The sequence below is a fragment of the Micromys minutus genome, assembly GCF_963924665.1.
Source record: "Micromys minutus genome assembly, chromosome: 2".
NCBI lineage: Eukaryota > Metazoa > Chordata > Mammalia > Rodentia > Muridae > Micromys > Micromys minutus.
In genome coordinates, this window is record NC_137971.1 from 84,353,399 (window position 1) to 84,367,275 (window position 13,877).

General features: G+C 40.7%; 1 protein-coding gene across 4 annotated transcripts in view; it reads right to left on the minus strand.

The window, feature by feature from the left end:
• Positions 1 to 501: 501 nt before the first annotated feature.
• Positions 502 to 13,877, minus strand: part of USP47 (ubiquitin specific peptidase 47) — an 83,231-nt gene continuing 69,855 nt past the window's right edge. For all 4 annotated transcript variants that reach the window (XM_080913201.1, XM_080913199.1, XM_080913202.1 and 1 more), the window contains 8 exons: positions 9,098 to 9,273; positions 8,685 to 8,765; positions 7,087 to 7,202; positions 6,686 to 6,804; positions 4,419 to 4,549; positions 3,068 to 3,115; positions 2,847 to 2,977; positions 502 to 1,881 (listed from right to left, as the gene is read on the minus strand). In XM_080913201.1, coding sequence (XP_080769327.1) covers positions 1,707 to 1,881; positions 2,847 to 2,977; positions 3,068 to 3,115; positions 4,419 to 4,549; positions 6,686 to 6,804; positions 7,087 to 7,202; positions 8,685 to 8,765; positions 9,098 to 9,273 — 977 coding nt within the window. In that variant the 3' untranslated portion in view covers positions 502 to 1,706. The remainder of the gene's footprint in view (positions 1,882 to 2,846; positions 2,978 to 3,067; positions 3,116 to 4,418; positions 4,550 to 6,685; positions 6,805 to 7,086; positions 7,203 to 8,684; positions 8,766 to 9,097; positions 9,274 to 13,877) is intronic.

Sequence of the window (13,877 nt, forward strand, 5' to 3'; positions counted from 1 at the left end):
ACTATTTATATTTGCAATATGCCTGCGGTGACTCACAGCAGCAGCAGACCCAGATCAGAAGGCACAAGAAAGGCAGACAAGTGGGAAGAATTCTCCCAGTCACCGAGTGCCTATATGCTAGACAAGAGCCAAGGCAACCATGTTCACTCTGCTGGCAAACTGGCTTCTTGGCTTTTTGTGCTTGCCAGGAAGCCAGTCCGAGGGAGCAGATCGATGCCCACGTCCCAAGTAAGAAAGCCTGGACCACATCCAAGACAGAACTGTTAATTATACTCAAACCAGAGAGTCAACATTTGCTAATATTCTCATTAAGCATCTCTTAAGAGAAAAATAAAAAGAGTAAAAATCTGATTCTGAAAGAGTCGGGTTTTGATCTGAGAACTTCACTATATATAGTTCATCACAGAATAAGATTCTTACTCTGTACCCAGATCCATTGTTGTCCCCCGAGGTTAATGACTAAGATAACACAGCAACATGAACAAATGTTTTATTGGCATGTTCATTGTTGTAAACAGCATCTTGCATGAAAAAGATTTACCAAAACCTTTTATTGACTTTTATAAATTAGATAGTATTTCAAAGTTTATGTACTTAGCAGAGCAGAGGAAGCCTGCTGACTCTACCACACTCTGCAATGAATCATGTGGCACCAAGTCTACACCAAGGCCCCCGAGAAACTTTTTTCCATATGATGGGCAGATGGTTCCCCAAAGTTAAACTACAGAACTACAAATCGACTCTTAAAAATTAAAATGGGACTTTACAAGCATTCTAGAAGACTTAAACTTGAAGAAATTCTTTTAAAATAAATGTACAGAGAAAAGATCTTGAAGCTACTGAACAGAGAACCCTCATTAACGAGCAAATACATCCTATGGAGTCTCAACGAGGAGTTCATAGACAGACTGCTAAGCTTCAGCGTACACAAATGTACATGACGAATGAGAGGCAAAGAACCTTGGCAGACAGCGGAGCTACAGCTGGGAGAACTCAGACAGGACCACTGTATTTACATGCAGAGTGAAGGAGGGAGACATTCTCTACATCCATAGCTTACAGACAGTTGGTTCTAATCACAAACCTGCAGCAGCTGAGCACACCTACTGGGCGTGGCCCAAGGAAAAAGGTGTTGGGCTGTCTCCCTAAGGTTCTTAATACTTTGCAAAAAGTCAAACAAAATAACACACCTTCCTAATTCCTCTGTGGGCTACGCTGGTTCTAAAACTCCTTCAGCTCCTCTTTGCTGCTTTTCAAAAGTCAACACAGTTGCATTTGCTTCAGAACTGTCAATGAGGTAATGTGTGTATCAATGAAATAAACAGAAGATTCATTCATTCATGGCCTTTGCACAGCTTTTATTATTAAGCTATGAGCATCCTGTTTGAGGCTAGTTTTACTAGCGGCTATGTGCACATTTGTCCACAATCAGTGAATCTACTTGTCCCCCTCCCTTCATAGTAGCAGGCTTTGCTTATTTCTCTTTGCACATCCTTGGCTTTACAGTACATCTGACCATAGTGCACAACATGATTCCAAGTCAAGGCAGTGGCCCACTGGGCACTGAGCTTCTGATTGGTGAAGGGCGGTCCAATCAGTGCTGGTGTCATGGGGTTACCCAAACCATGTCCGGCCAAAATGGCACTACCCAGCAGTAGTGAACCATCTACTTAAACGAGCACTCAGGGGAAAGGCTACACTGGTGGTCAGTCTTGAACCACATCTTTATTTGGCGCCCCATCCAGGTAGATCTTGAGTGCTTTCTCTTTGCGAGGGGAGTATGTCACACGATGTCCCGTCTTCTGCAGTCGGCTGCTTTCCTTTTTCATCAATTCATTTCTTTGCTCATCTGTCAATTCCATTACTTCTTCTGTTTTATCCCTTTATGTAAAACAGAAATGCATTATTCCAGCTGGCCACTTGCCCTGTTCACTTCTGTCAGTACTATGGTGTTCTTCCTCTTCCTCTGACACACTAGGTTGCTAATGGAAACCACATGTGCACAGAATTCATTTCTTGAAACAGCACAGAATCAACTCATGTTAGTATTAAAAGTAAACAATCAGCATTACTAACATTACTTACAACAGACAATAGTTCTAGGAAATAGCCTGGATTCTCCTCAAATACAGCACTGTCACCATTTTCCTTTGTATGTGTTGTCCAACATAGTGGCTAGAGAGCATCTGAGGCATGCCTTGCCCACGTGGAGCCATGCTGAGAGTGTGACACACAGTCTCTCTTAGACAACTATAAGTGAAGGATGTAAACTACCCCATAATTATATAAGTGGCATACTGCAGTAACATTTTGTATGCACTGGATTAAAAGAATTTCTTGCAATTAATCTTATTGGTTTCTTTGTCATATTCATGTTATGTTATAATGAATGGGTACACATGTGCCATGGCACATATGTGAAGTTGGAGGACAATTTGGAGGAGTTGTTTCTCTCCTTCCACTATTTGAGTTCTAGGGTGGCAAGTGCCTTTACAGGCTATGTCATCTTGTCTGTCTTCCCCAACTTTTTTTTTTTTTTTTTTTTTTTAGGGGATGGTCTAAGATAGGGTCTCATGTAGCCCAGGCTGGTCTCAAATCTACTTATAGCAGATAGTGGCCCTGAACCCTGATCCTCTTGCCTCTACTTCTCTGTTGCTGGGATCACAGATGTGTGGCAGCACATGGTATTCTTTTTCCTACTTTAACTAAGGTACTTCAAGCTTCATGCAGTGATGTGCAGCATTCACTGTATTTCTACTGCTTAGTGCTGTGGTGTCAAAGGCACTGTAAAGACACAATGACACAAACACATCAGCAGTAGCAACAACAAAATCACTGTACTTTACCTATAAAATATGACGGCACCATCATCGCAGATATAAAGAGGCCAAACATTCAGGGTAGAAACTTTAGGATTCCAGTCCAAATCTTGATGAATATCAAGGACAGAAATATCACAGGGGAAGGTTCCCCTACCCTGAGGAGAGAAAGAATGACTGCATGAATCACACCCTGAACCACACCTGCGGCACACCAGCAATGGGAAGCAAACATTCTGAGGCTTTACCTTGGCAAATTCAATGTCTTCCAAAGGAATGCCACTGATTTCACTCAGCTAGGAAAAAAAAGTTGTATGTAAGTTACTTAAAAATAATTTTTCTCAAGAAGTTATTTTCCTTTTCTTTTGAAACAAAATTAGCAGGACTTAAAACTAACACATTTGATGTTCAAATATTAGAGGCAGACAGTGAAATCCACCTCTCTGCCCACCATGTAAACGCAAGCCCCTAAAGCATGCTAGCATACTCCTTCCAGACTCAACTCTACACTATCACATTCACACATTTCTAAAAGCATAAAGTTTGACTCTGAGCTATCTCTACACTCACTGCATATGGCCAATGTGGAAACAAAGAATGCAGAGTGACCTCACAGATCTCATTGGAGTGTGCAGTTTTGCTCCTCCAAGGAGCTGACAGTACACAGATAACACCTGCCACTCTGAAAACTTACCAGAGCCATACAGCCTTGCTCATCGCCCCCAAAGTTGGAAAGTCCATTTTCTAAGTTTTTGATTTTCTAAATCCTCACCAAGTGAAGAGCTCAAAGGAGGTTATTCTTGCCTTTGTTTTTCTTCTACAAGTTGACAGCTGACATCCTTTGCCCACCTTAAGATTAAGCAGCCTATGTTCTCTTTGTTAAGACAGGGGCAATAGTGTGGCACATGCCTTTGTTCTCAATGCTGAGAAACACTGGCCAGAGATTATGATCACAAGTATTTTTCTCCAAATATCCAAGAAGCACATGTATCATTTTCCTTTATTTCACATATATCTTAGAATTATTTGGGGAATTAAACTCAGGGCCTTGCACATACCAGGCAACTGCAACTGAGTTACTTCTTAAGTGTGGGACCTTCAGGCATGCACTATGGGAGGTAAAGGTTTTTAAAAATGCCCACTGAAGTAGTACCACGGATAGAGAAGGACATTCCCCCTCCCTTAGGCACCTTAATTATTGTAAAATGCAATGCACATCGTCATTCTCTATTCAACTCCATTTAAGAGCCAACCAGGCCCAAGTCTGTTTAGCTTCTATGACCAGATGCCAGAAGGTAGTTCAGAATAGTATGGCCCAGGACCTCTATTCAATTCTCTTTCCTTTATTTATTTAGCCATGTAGGAGTATAATAGTTTCTAGCTACTTTTAAATACTTAGGACAAAGTTGGCAAAATAATGAAAAGTGAAGGTTCTCCTCTAGACAAATGAAACAAAGTAATTTCAAAACATAAGGAGCTCCAAGTGACCTTAGTGGTACAAAGTATGACACAGACCAAGGAAGACTCATGCCTTCAGTGGCCAGTACTTACTTCCTAAATAACACAGAAAGACAAGTATTGCCTCATAAGTGAACTTACCTTCTCTCGAAGTTCATCAACACTATTGCTCTCCAACACAAGCTCCTGGAAGGGATCCAACTTCATCTCTGAAGGCCTCCATCGTCTTGTTAAAATGGCAAGCTGTGACATGGACTTCATCTTCTCTACACCTAAGAACATGCAGGGTTATACACAGCAGTCTATTTTCTCTAAGGGCTTATAATCTTACTTTTTCTGTAGTTCCTAACTAGACAGAATTAAATTTTTTATTTGTGTGTGTGTGTGTGTGTGTGTGTGTGTGTGTGTGTGTGTGTAAGTGCTCATGGAACTTTCAATCACTGAGCTATATCTTCAGTTCCTTTTAAAAAAATGTATGTATTTATTTTATGTGTATGGGTGTTTTGCCTACATATGTATCTGTGTACCACATGCATGTTTTGTGTCCTCTGTAAGATCAGCCAGTGCATGTAGGTGCTGAGTCACGCCTGCAGTCCCTGTCTTTCTTTTAAAGCAGGTGTACACAACCCTCTTCTCTCAGAAGACAACTCTCCCTCGCCATCACCTGCCATCAGTGTCCCTAACCGACTGTTTTTCCAGTCACTCTCCCCTTTAGGTCTTTAAGCTGCTCCTCCAGTGCCAGTAGCACCTACTCCAATCCAAATTACTATCAAGTCATCTTTATTTTATTTTTTTTTATTGACCCAAACTACCATCAATTCATCTTTCATTGTATCTAAACTCAAAGGCTCTTCAAAATGCACCTGTCATTCACCTCTCTGGTGCACATACAAGCAATTTCTATTGTGGCTAGTCTCTTAGCAACTAGCAACTTGCAAGTGATACACCTGCAGGTCCACTCCTCTCAGACTCAGTATGTGGGGGACAGTCTCTAGCATATTCATGTTTACAGCACCAGAGACTAGCAGCATTTGGTAAATTATGGATCAATAAGTGCTGCTGGGATTTAATCACATGACTCTTTTCTTACCCATTTATTTTGATGCTAAGATGTACATAGACATAATACACGGCAGGTATCTTCTATGTGATGCCACCTCCTGTAACGCTAGCCTATTTCTGTGACCTTCATGATCTCCTCTCAACCTGCTCAGACGTGGCTATTATTCTCTCAGGCCCCAGACATCCCAAGAACACCTGCACACAGCATTTGCCTGGTGCCCTGGTAGTTCCTTGCTCCCCCAGTTAACTTGTAACTGGAAGTTTACCTTGTTACATTTAAGCTATTTTAGATTAGAAACAGCCAGTAATAAGAAGGAATACTGGATTCTCTAAGAATTATCGTGACCTTATTTTATAGATTGTAGATGTAAAAAGAGCAAACTGTTTACTTCAATGTGACCTTCCAGAAGCCAACTCTCCATCCACTACTCTTGAAGAGTATTTGGTTGGTCCCAGTGCTGAAAGTGAAAGTGGGAATTGTGTTGGACACAAGTGCTGCTCTAGGTCACTGTCATGGGCCCAGCTGCTTGCTCTAAAAGACATGGAGTCCGAGTTTCAAGTAACTTAGAATGTAGCCTTATTATAGCTATGGAATCAAACTAAAATAAGATCATTAGGGTACACATCAATTCAAGATGACTAGTGTACTTTTACAAAGGGGGAAAAGGTTGGGTACAAACAAACCCACGGAGAGACCAGAATGTGGAGATGAAAACAAAGTTGGGGTGTGAGGTCTAGCTAGCTACAAGCCAAAGGTAGCTCACCAAGCGGAAGGTACGCCTCCTCCATAACATCAAGAAGAAAGGAAACAGACCCACTAGCCCTGACCTCTAACCTCAGTAAACACTGAGCTCCTGCCATTAAGCTCTCCTGTTTGCTGGTAGCATTAAGTCAGTGGCCCAGGTCACTAACACAGATGCTCTCAACATCTTTGACACATTTTTCAATAGCATATGCTCAACATAAATATGGGACAGCTATAAAGAAAATAAGAATGTCTCAGAAAACACCAACAGAATTTCCTGAAAAGATGAAAAACATCTAACTTTTAAATTACAATTTTTACATAAGGGAAAATGAGAAAAAAGAAAAAAAAACATAAGAAGGGAGAAGACAGGAGATATCTTCTAAACATAACACAAACAGTTATGTTAGGAACAAGGAAGGAAAGAAGAGGCTGAGGGACAGGGCAAGCATCCTGTCAGTCCCCAGAGCCCCAGTCTGAGGCTGACTAGGACACCATTATGGCACTGTAAAGGCACCTATCACAACTAAGCTTGGGATCAGGCTTCCATTAGCTCTATGGTTTTTCTAATTGATATTTCTCTATAAAACAATGGCAATACCATCAAGAACTTCCAGGAAAACTTCCCAGTTGCTGGAAATATTAATATCTTCTTCATAAATATGATAATCCAAAAAGACAGTGCCAGGATTCTTCCATGTTTTCTTCCTTAGACGAAACCTAAAGAACAATACACCAAAAACTGCTCTAATTTTAAGCATTTAATGTAAAAAGTTACATTAATTGACACCCAAAATCAACTGTGTTCAAGGTACAAAAATAACGATTACTCATTAAGATTCAGGGGAAGTGATGCAGAAACCTAGCCTCTAGCACATCACATTCTGTATTCTTAGGGAAAGGAGAAGTCTAGAACAGCTGCTTAATGCTCCCAATCCTTGGCTCCACAGTGGGAGAAAGGCATAGCAGCATGAGAGAGGCTGGCCCTGGGGCCTCACTTACCTGTCAATGCTGAGGTCTAGGCCACACTGCTCCCTGAGTTGAGGAATCAGCTCCTCTTTCGATTGCCGCACTGTCATGCCTTTAGCAAATACAGCATCTAGCAGAAACTTGCATGGCTAGGAATGCAAAAACACGATTAGAGCTTGTGTCACAGTGAAGCAAGGGTTAGGAAGAAATATTATTTGTGTTGGGTAGTGTGACAAGCAAGAACTTGAGTTTTAGAATCTGTCTCCTTGTTCCCAGTATTAATTCCATAACTTATAAGCTCAGTGGATGTGAGCAGCCTTGCTTAATGGCTTATACCTCAGTTTTCTTTTCTATAAACTGGGGACAACAGCTTCCTTTCAGAGTTATCATGACAATTAACTAGGATACTACATTCATATTTGTAATACAACTATGATTATTTTGAAAGTAAGAGGCACAGTTCCATGGATTATATAATAAAAAAATATGCACTCAATCTCCAACATATAATAAAGGCCTCAGAAGAGGTATGTGAGTAAAAATAGAGGTGAGTGATAAAACATTATTCAATTAATAAAAGCATTGTTTAAAATGTTCAAAGTTTTCATGTTTGTCTAGCTCTCTCTATATATGGTATGTATGAGCATCTTAGAAATATTTCTTATTCTTTGGGCAATTAGGCCCAACTCTTCTTATACATGAGATAAACTGAAATATTCTGACTACTTCCTAAAGCAGAAATGCTCAGAGCCTTTATTCAGCATTTGAACTGTGTGAGCTTGAGCAGGTTACTTAACTTCTCTGTGCTGGTTCTTCATCTACAGATTGGGAATACTAAACAAGACTTACATCACAGAGATAACTGATGGGGTTTAACTGAGTCTCTGTAGGAAGTGTCGTCACACTACAGAGATGCCTTTAAACCCATGGTGATCTTGGACACAAAAGGCACTCACATAGGTAAGCTGCTACCACCTTGTAGTACAGTGCCATCCTTCCTAGAAGGCAACCATGCATTTCCTTTTCAATGCAGAAAAACCCTGCTTATTCCAGCAGTGTGACAACACACCACAGGGCTAACTCATGGTTGCCTGTTTTATAAAGATGACCTCACTGGGTATACTGGCTGGTTTTGTGTCAACTTCATACAAGCTAAAGTCATCAGAGAAGGGGCCTCTGTTAAGGAAATGCCTCCGTAAGATCTAGCTGTAAAGCAATTTCTCATGTAATCAATGAGGGAAGGCCCAGTCCACTGTGGGTTGTGCTGGCCCTGAGCTGCTGCTCCTAGGTTATACAAGGAAGCAGGCTGATCAAGACACGGGGAGCAAACCAGTAAGTAACACCTCTCCATGGCCTCTGTGTCAGCTCCTGCCTCCAAGTTTCTGCCGTTTGAGTTCTGTCCTGACTCCCTTTGATAATGAACAGTAGTACGGAAATGCAAGCTAAATAAACCCTTACCTCTCCAACTTTTTTTTTTTTTGGGGGGTCATGGTGTTTTGTTGCAGCAACAGAAACCCTGACTAAGACACTGGGATACAAGTTAGTTTTGTACTATCCTAGCAGAAGTGAGATGAACCACTAGGAGCCATCTCTACCCTTAGGTGATGTTGGTACCCTTCTGTGTCACTCACCTCTTGCTCATTGACTAAGAGCTGGCACACTTTAACTCTGTACTCTCCCTTCTTCAGTGCTCTCCCCAGTCGGATTGTGATCTATAAATCAAGAATATTCTTTGAGATGAACTGCCCCAGCAGAGAAACCTAGGCTCACTCTGCTGTTAGCTTCTGTTTTCCCCATCCTCTATCTCATGGGCTCCTGAAGAACAGGTGCACCTTCACCCCAGTCTCCACAGCACTACAACTACAACTGACACACAGTTCACATTTAACCATGCCTGTTGGATGAACAAGCAAAGACAATGTAAACACCCAGTAGCTGCCAGCCTCCCATCCTGGGGGCTTCCTATGTGTTACTGAAAGAACTCCAAGGTGTTCTCAAACCCATTCTTAAATGGACCAACTCTACAAGGGTTATTGCAGTCAACCTTATTGTCATCTGAAAATGATGAAAGGGTCTCATTCAACCGGACGGTCTCAAACTCTTGATTGCTGGTGTACACTCGAAAAACCTTGAAGTGAGAGGAGAGGACTCCAACAAAGGGCTCTAAATGCTGTTTGAAAGCTGCCAGGGTGATTCTCTTATCAACATGCACCATCAACCCTAAGTATAAAAACCAAACAAAACAGGAACAAAAATGTGAAAGCAGCCCCTTGAATGTTAAGTAAAACAGACCACATTTCTTATACCATCAACAGGAAAAAGTCTCCCTTCTTTTACTAGATTTTTAGGTAATAAACAACACTGAATAAAATAGTGAAACAAAATATAAACAACCCAGATACAGACTGAGGACTTGATAGATGTAATCTACCAAACTTCTAGTGTAGTGGTTCTCAACCTTCCCAAAGCTGTGACCCTTTGATACAGTTCTTCATGTTGTGGTGACCCTGACCATAAAATTATTTCATTTTTACTTCATGACTGTAATTCTGCTGCTGTTATAGATCATAAAATAAATATCTATATTTTCTGATGGTCTTTGGCAACTCCTATGAAGGGCCATTTGATTGTCCCCACAGGTTGAGAACTACTGCTCTAGGGTGACTCTTAAAACACAAAGGCTTTCCACTCTCACACAGTGCTAGTTCTGGCCCTCTGCTTACTGCCCTAAGAAGTAGGGAGCCACTGGCTTCCACCCCCATTTTGCATAGGGAAAATGAAAATGAAAGCACAGCAGCACAGTGCTGTGTGTGAATTCAATGAGCTCACACATTTAGGAAGCTTTTAGCAGACCTATAGCAGCTGTTTCAAAGTCTGTTAGCGACACTGTCTGGACTAATCCCCGGAATTTCTATTAGGACAAACCTTTGAACTAGCATGCTGAGATGAACATTATCTTGTAGGTGAGCTGTATGTAGCAGGACTGTATGTAAATGATGCATTGTTCTCACCTGTCCCAGGCTTAAACTGAAACTTTTTTGGCATTTTGATAGGATTATCTCTTGAAAACTTTTCTTTTCTTTAGATAGGTCTATGTAACCGTGGCTGACATGGCATTCAAGAATTCTGCTTCAATGTTGGGATTAAAGATGTGTATCATCATGTCTGGCCAATAAGTTATTTTCTATATTTCTTCCTGATGCCTACCTCCTTCAGCCCTCTGTACCCTGTGAGAACACATCTAACTATCCTGGTCTTCACAGTCTGGCACATATGGTCCCAGGCCTAAGTTCTCTGTCTTTTTCTCTTATAATAAGGAACAAACACAAGAGCAGCCTTGCCGACAGGGTGTCCTCCAACAGCACTAAGGCTCCCTTGTTAGTAGGCTTCCTTTCAACTTTACAAAAGGCCATAAACACTCTGGCTTACATTATCAGGCTAGCTGAACTGGCTGGATGAAACATTCTGAGTATTTCTTTCAAGTGAATTAATCCTCATTGACTACTTTCCTGGTCATAAAATAGGTATAAGCAAATGTAAGAAGTATAATCTAGGAGAAAATATGGACACTGATGAGCTTGGTTTTACTATGTGACATTTGAAGCAGTTTTTAACTTTTTTTAATTGCCTGAAGAATTCTAAGTGTTAAGAATTCTAACAATTCTCCAACTGTTAATCATATGGGAAACAAATTTACATTTGCACTGTTCATCAAGATACTGAGGATTCTGAAGGAGGTGTGTAATGGCAGGTGGCTGGAAATCAAAAGCTGAGGGCTTTATGTAAGCAAGGAGCCAATGTGAGCCTCAGTTCTCCCATAGGATACTAGGAGCCAACAAAGACTTGAATACCATTTGGTTCCTTTTTTTAGCTTCCAGGAGACTCAACTGTAGGTTACTGATCCAATCTAGTCTGGATTTCCTGGATCCATTTTGTAGCCTGAGACTAGACTTCTCTGTATTTACAGTTTCAGCAAAGACTCACTGTCGTGGTTCGAAGCTGTTTTAGAGATGACCATCACACCTCTTCCTTTCTGCTTATAAAAACTGCAGAAAGGAAGCTTACAAGAGAAAAACCATATTCAGTCTCCTCATAACACAACTTTAAGTATTTTTAGGATACCCAAATTTTAAAGTAATCACACCCTTAAGTAATTCTTGAAGCACAGCAGGTGGCTTAAGAATCAGTCTTAATTGCAGTTATTCCCTAGGTCAGCTGCCAATGCTATGCAGGACATTCTTGGGATAAGGAATTCTTGGTCTACTAGACCTGACCACTGTAGTACTGTAAGTAGGCCAAACTGACAGTGGGAACCAGATGATAGCTCACAATCAGAATACTAGAGTGGAATTCTAGGAGCTTAACTTAGCAGGAATATGACCCCAGACAATCAAACCTGTTTGAACTAGGTGTTTCACCGGAGGAAACAGGTTTTACAAAGCTGCTGAGAGGACTTACATGAACTCACATACGCAAGCTAATGTGCCTTTTGAGGGGCCCTGGATGGAGACTTAGCACTAGTACAATACACTTCTGCAACCAATCTACCTAGCAGTCTACACTTTGACACTTGAGTTTCTATAAGACAAATAATATCAATGTCAAAGGATTCCGGTGTTAGTTATAGCTCATTAGTTAAAATCTATCTATGCACCACTATTATTGATTAGTTTGTTTAAAAAACAAGACTTTTCATTTTCAGACTGTCTTTTCTTTCTTTTTAGAAAACACTTTCCCATTTATTGACTTCTCTCTGTATGAATAAGGGGACATAGAGTATATGTGGAGGTCAGAGGGCAACTTGTAGGAGTTGGCTCTTTCCTGCATGTGAGTCCAGGGATCAAACACAAGTCATCAAGGCTCAGCAGGAATCATGTTTACCTGATGGCTATCTCACTGGGCCAAATCTCTTTGTGTGTGTACACGTGTGCAAGTCTGCATGCACATGTGTGCTGCTTTCGTGTGGAGGCCAGAGAGCACTCTCAGGTACTGCTCCTTTGAAGCCTGCTCTCTTGGTTTTGAGACAGAACTTCTCATTGGTTTGGACCTAGCTTAGTAGTCTGTCTGCTCCAAGATCCCTAGGGATCTGCATTTCTCTGCCTTCTCAGAGCTGGGACTATAAGTGCAAGTATATGAGACTATACCTCTTGGTTCTTACATAGGCTTTGGGTACTAAACTCAGGTCTTCATGTCTACAAGGCAAGCACTTTACTGACAGGGTGGCTCTCTTCATTTCTACTTCTAACACAGGGCTTGACACCTGGGGGTTCTTTTCCAAAGGTAAAGGAACCACGCACATTCAATCAGAAGCCTTACAGGGACTGCAAAGCTGGCTCAACAGTTAAGAGGCCTGTTACTCTTGCAGAGGACCAGTTCCCATGTAGAGCCACTCACAACCACCTATAATTCCAGTTTCAAATGATCTGATTTCCATTTCTGGACTCCTCAGATACGACCTCCATATATATATATATATATATATATATATATATATATATATATATATATATATATATATATATATATATATATATATATATATATATATATATATATATATATATATATATCTCTTCCTCTAACATAAGTAAAAAAAAAATCTTAAAAAAATAGAAGCCCTATACTTTGTGGCAGTCCTGTGGCTCACTGTCTTCATCCTCTGTGAGCTTCAGCTTTCTACTCTGTCAAATGGAGGACACCAGGATTTGCTTTAGTAATTTGGAGATAGACGATTTTGAAAATTAAAACCATAAGGGGGTATTAATATATGCTTTGTTTGTGTTTTTTTCAGAATCTCACTATGTAGCCAAGGATGGCCTATAACTCCTAGAGATCTTCCTGCCTCTACCCCCTCAATACTGGGGTAAGAGGCCCACATCACCAAGCTAGGCACGATTTGTTAAAGAATAATGCTAATAAGCATTTCACTTTCAGCTACTTTCTTTTCATACTTGGGAATAGAAGTGTATCTTGACTCTAGCTTTCTTGTTAACTGTCTGGGTAGCTCTAGCCAGTGGTTTTGTCAAAGCCCTTCCCCAAAGTTCTTTTTACATCTCACACAGTTCTACACTGTGAGCATGTCTGTTGTTACTGCGTATCTCAAATGCTTACACTGGCAAATCTCTCTCTTTTTGGTTTCTCGAGATAGGGTTTGTCTGTGTAACACCCTGGCTATCCTGAACTTGCTCAGTAGACCATACTGGCATTCAGCTCACAGAGATCCTGGCGACTGTCTCCCCAGTGCTGGATTAAAGGCTTGTGCCACATGTCCCAGCTACAAATTTCTCTCTCTCTCTCTTTAAAGATCTGTAACATCCATAACTGTAGTTTGTCTCTGGCCTACTATCAAATTAACAAAATTAAATTAGCAAAGTAAAAGGGTTGGAATATAGCTCATTAGTAAAGCACTGAGTTCCACTCCCATTAGGGGGTGGAAAAAAGATCCAGGTATCAAATAAATCCTCACCCTCAAGCCCCCTCTCTTTTGCCTTGCATGTGGATATTTAAAAGATGTGGGAAAGTATGTTTTGGGGCACAAAAAAGAAATATATAACTTTTTTCCCTGCAAACTGAGTAACAAATTTTTTGAAGCTATTCAAACAATATAGCCTACTTGGTTACCCTTTATAACGTGATATTAAGACCTATTGTTAAATATACCACATTTCTGAGTTATAGGACATGGAGAAATCAAGCTAGCACTGATTTGGAAGTTTCTTCTCTGTTGGCTAACTTTCAAAATGTTGGAAGGTTCTACACATGCTACTGGGGGAGAAAAATAATCAGTTGTGCTTTAAATGGGGGCAGTAATATCACATATTCTC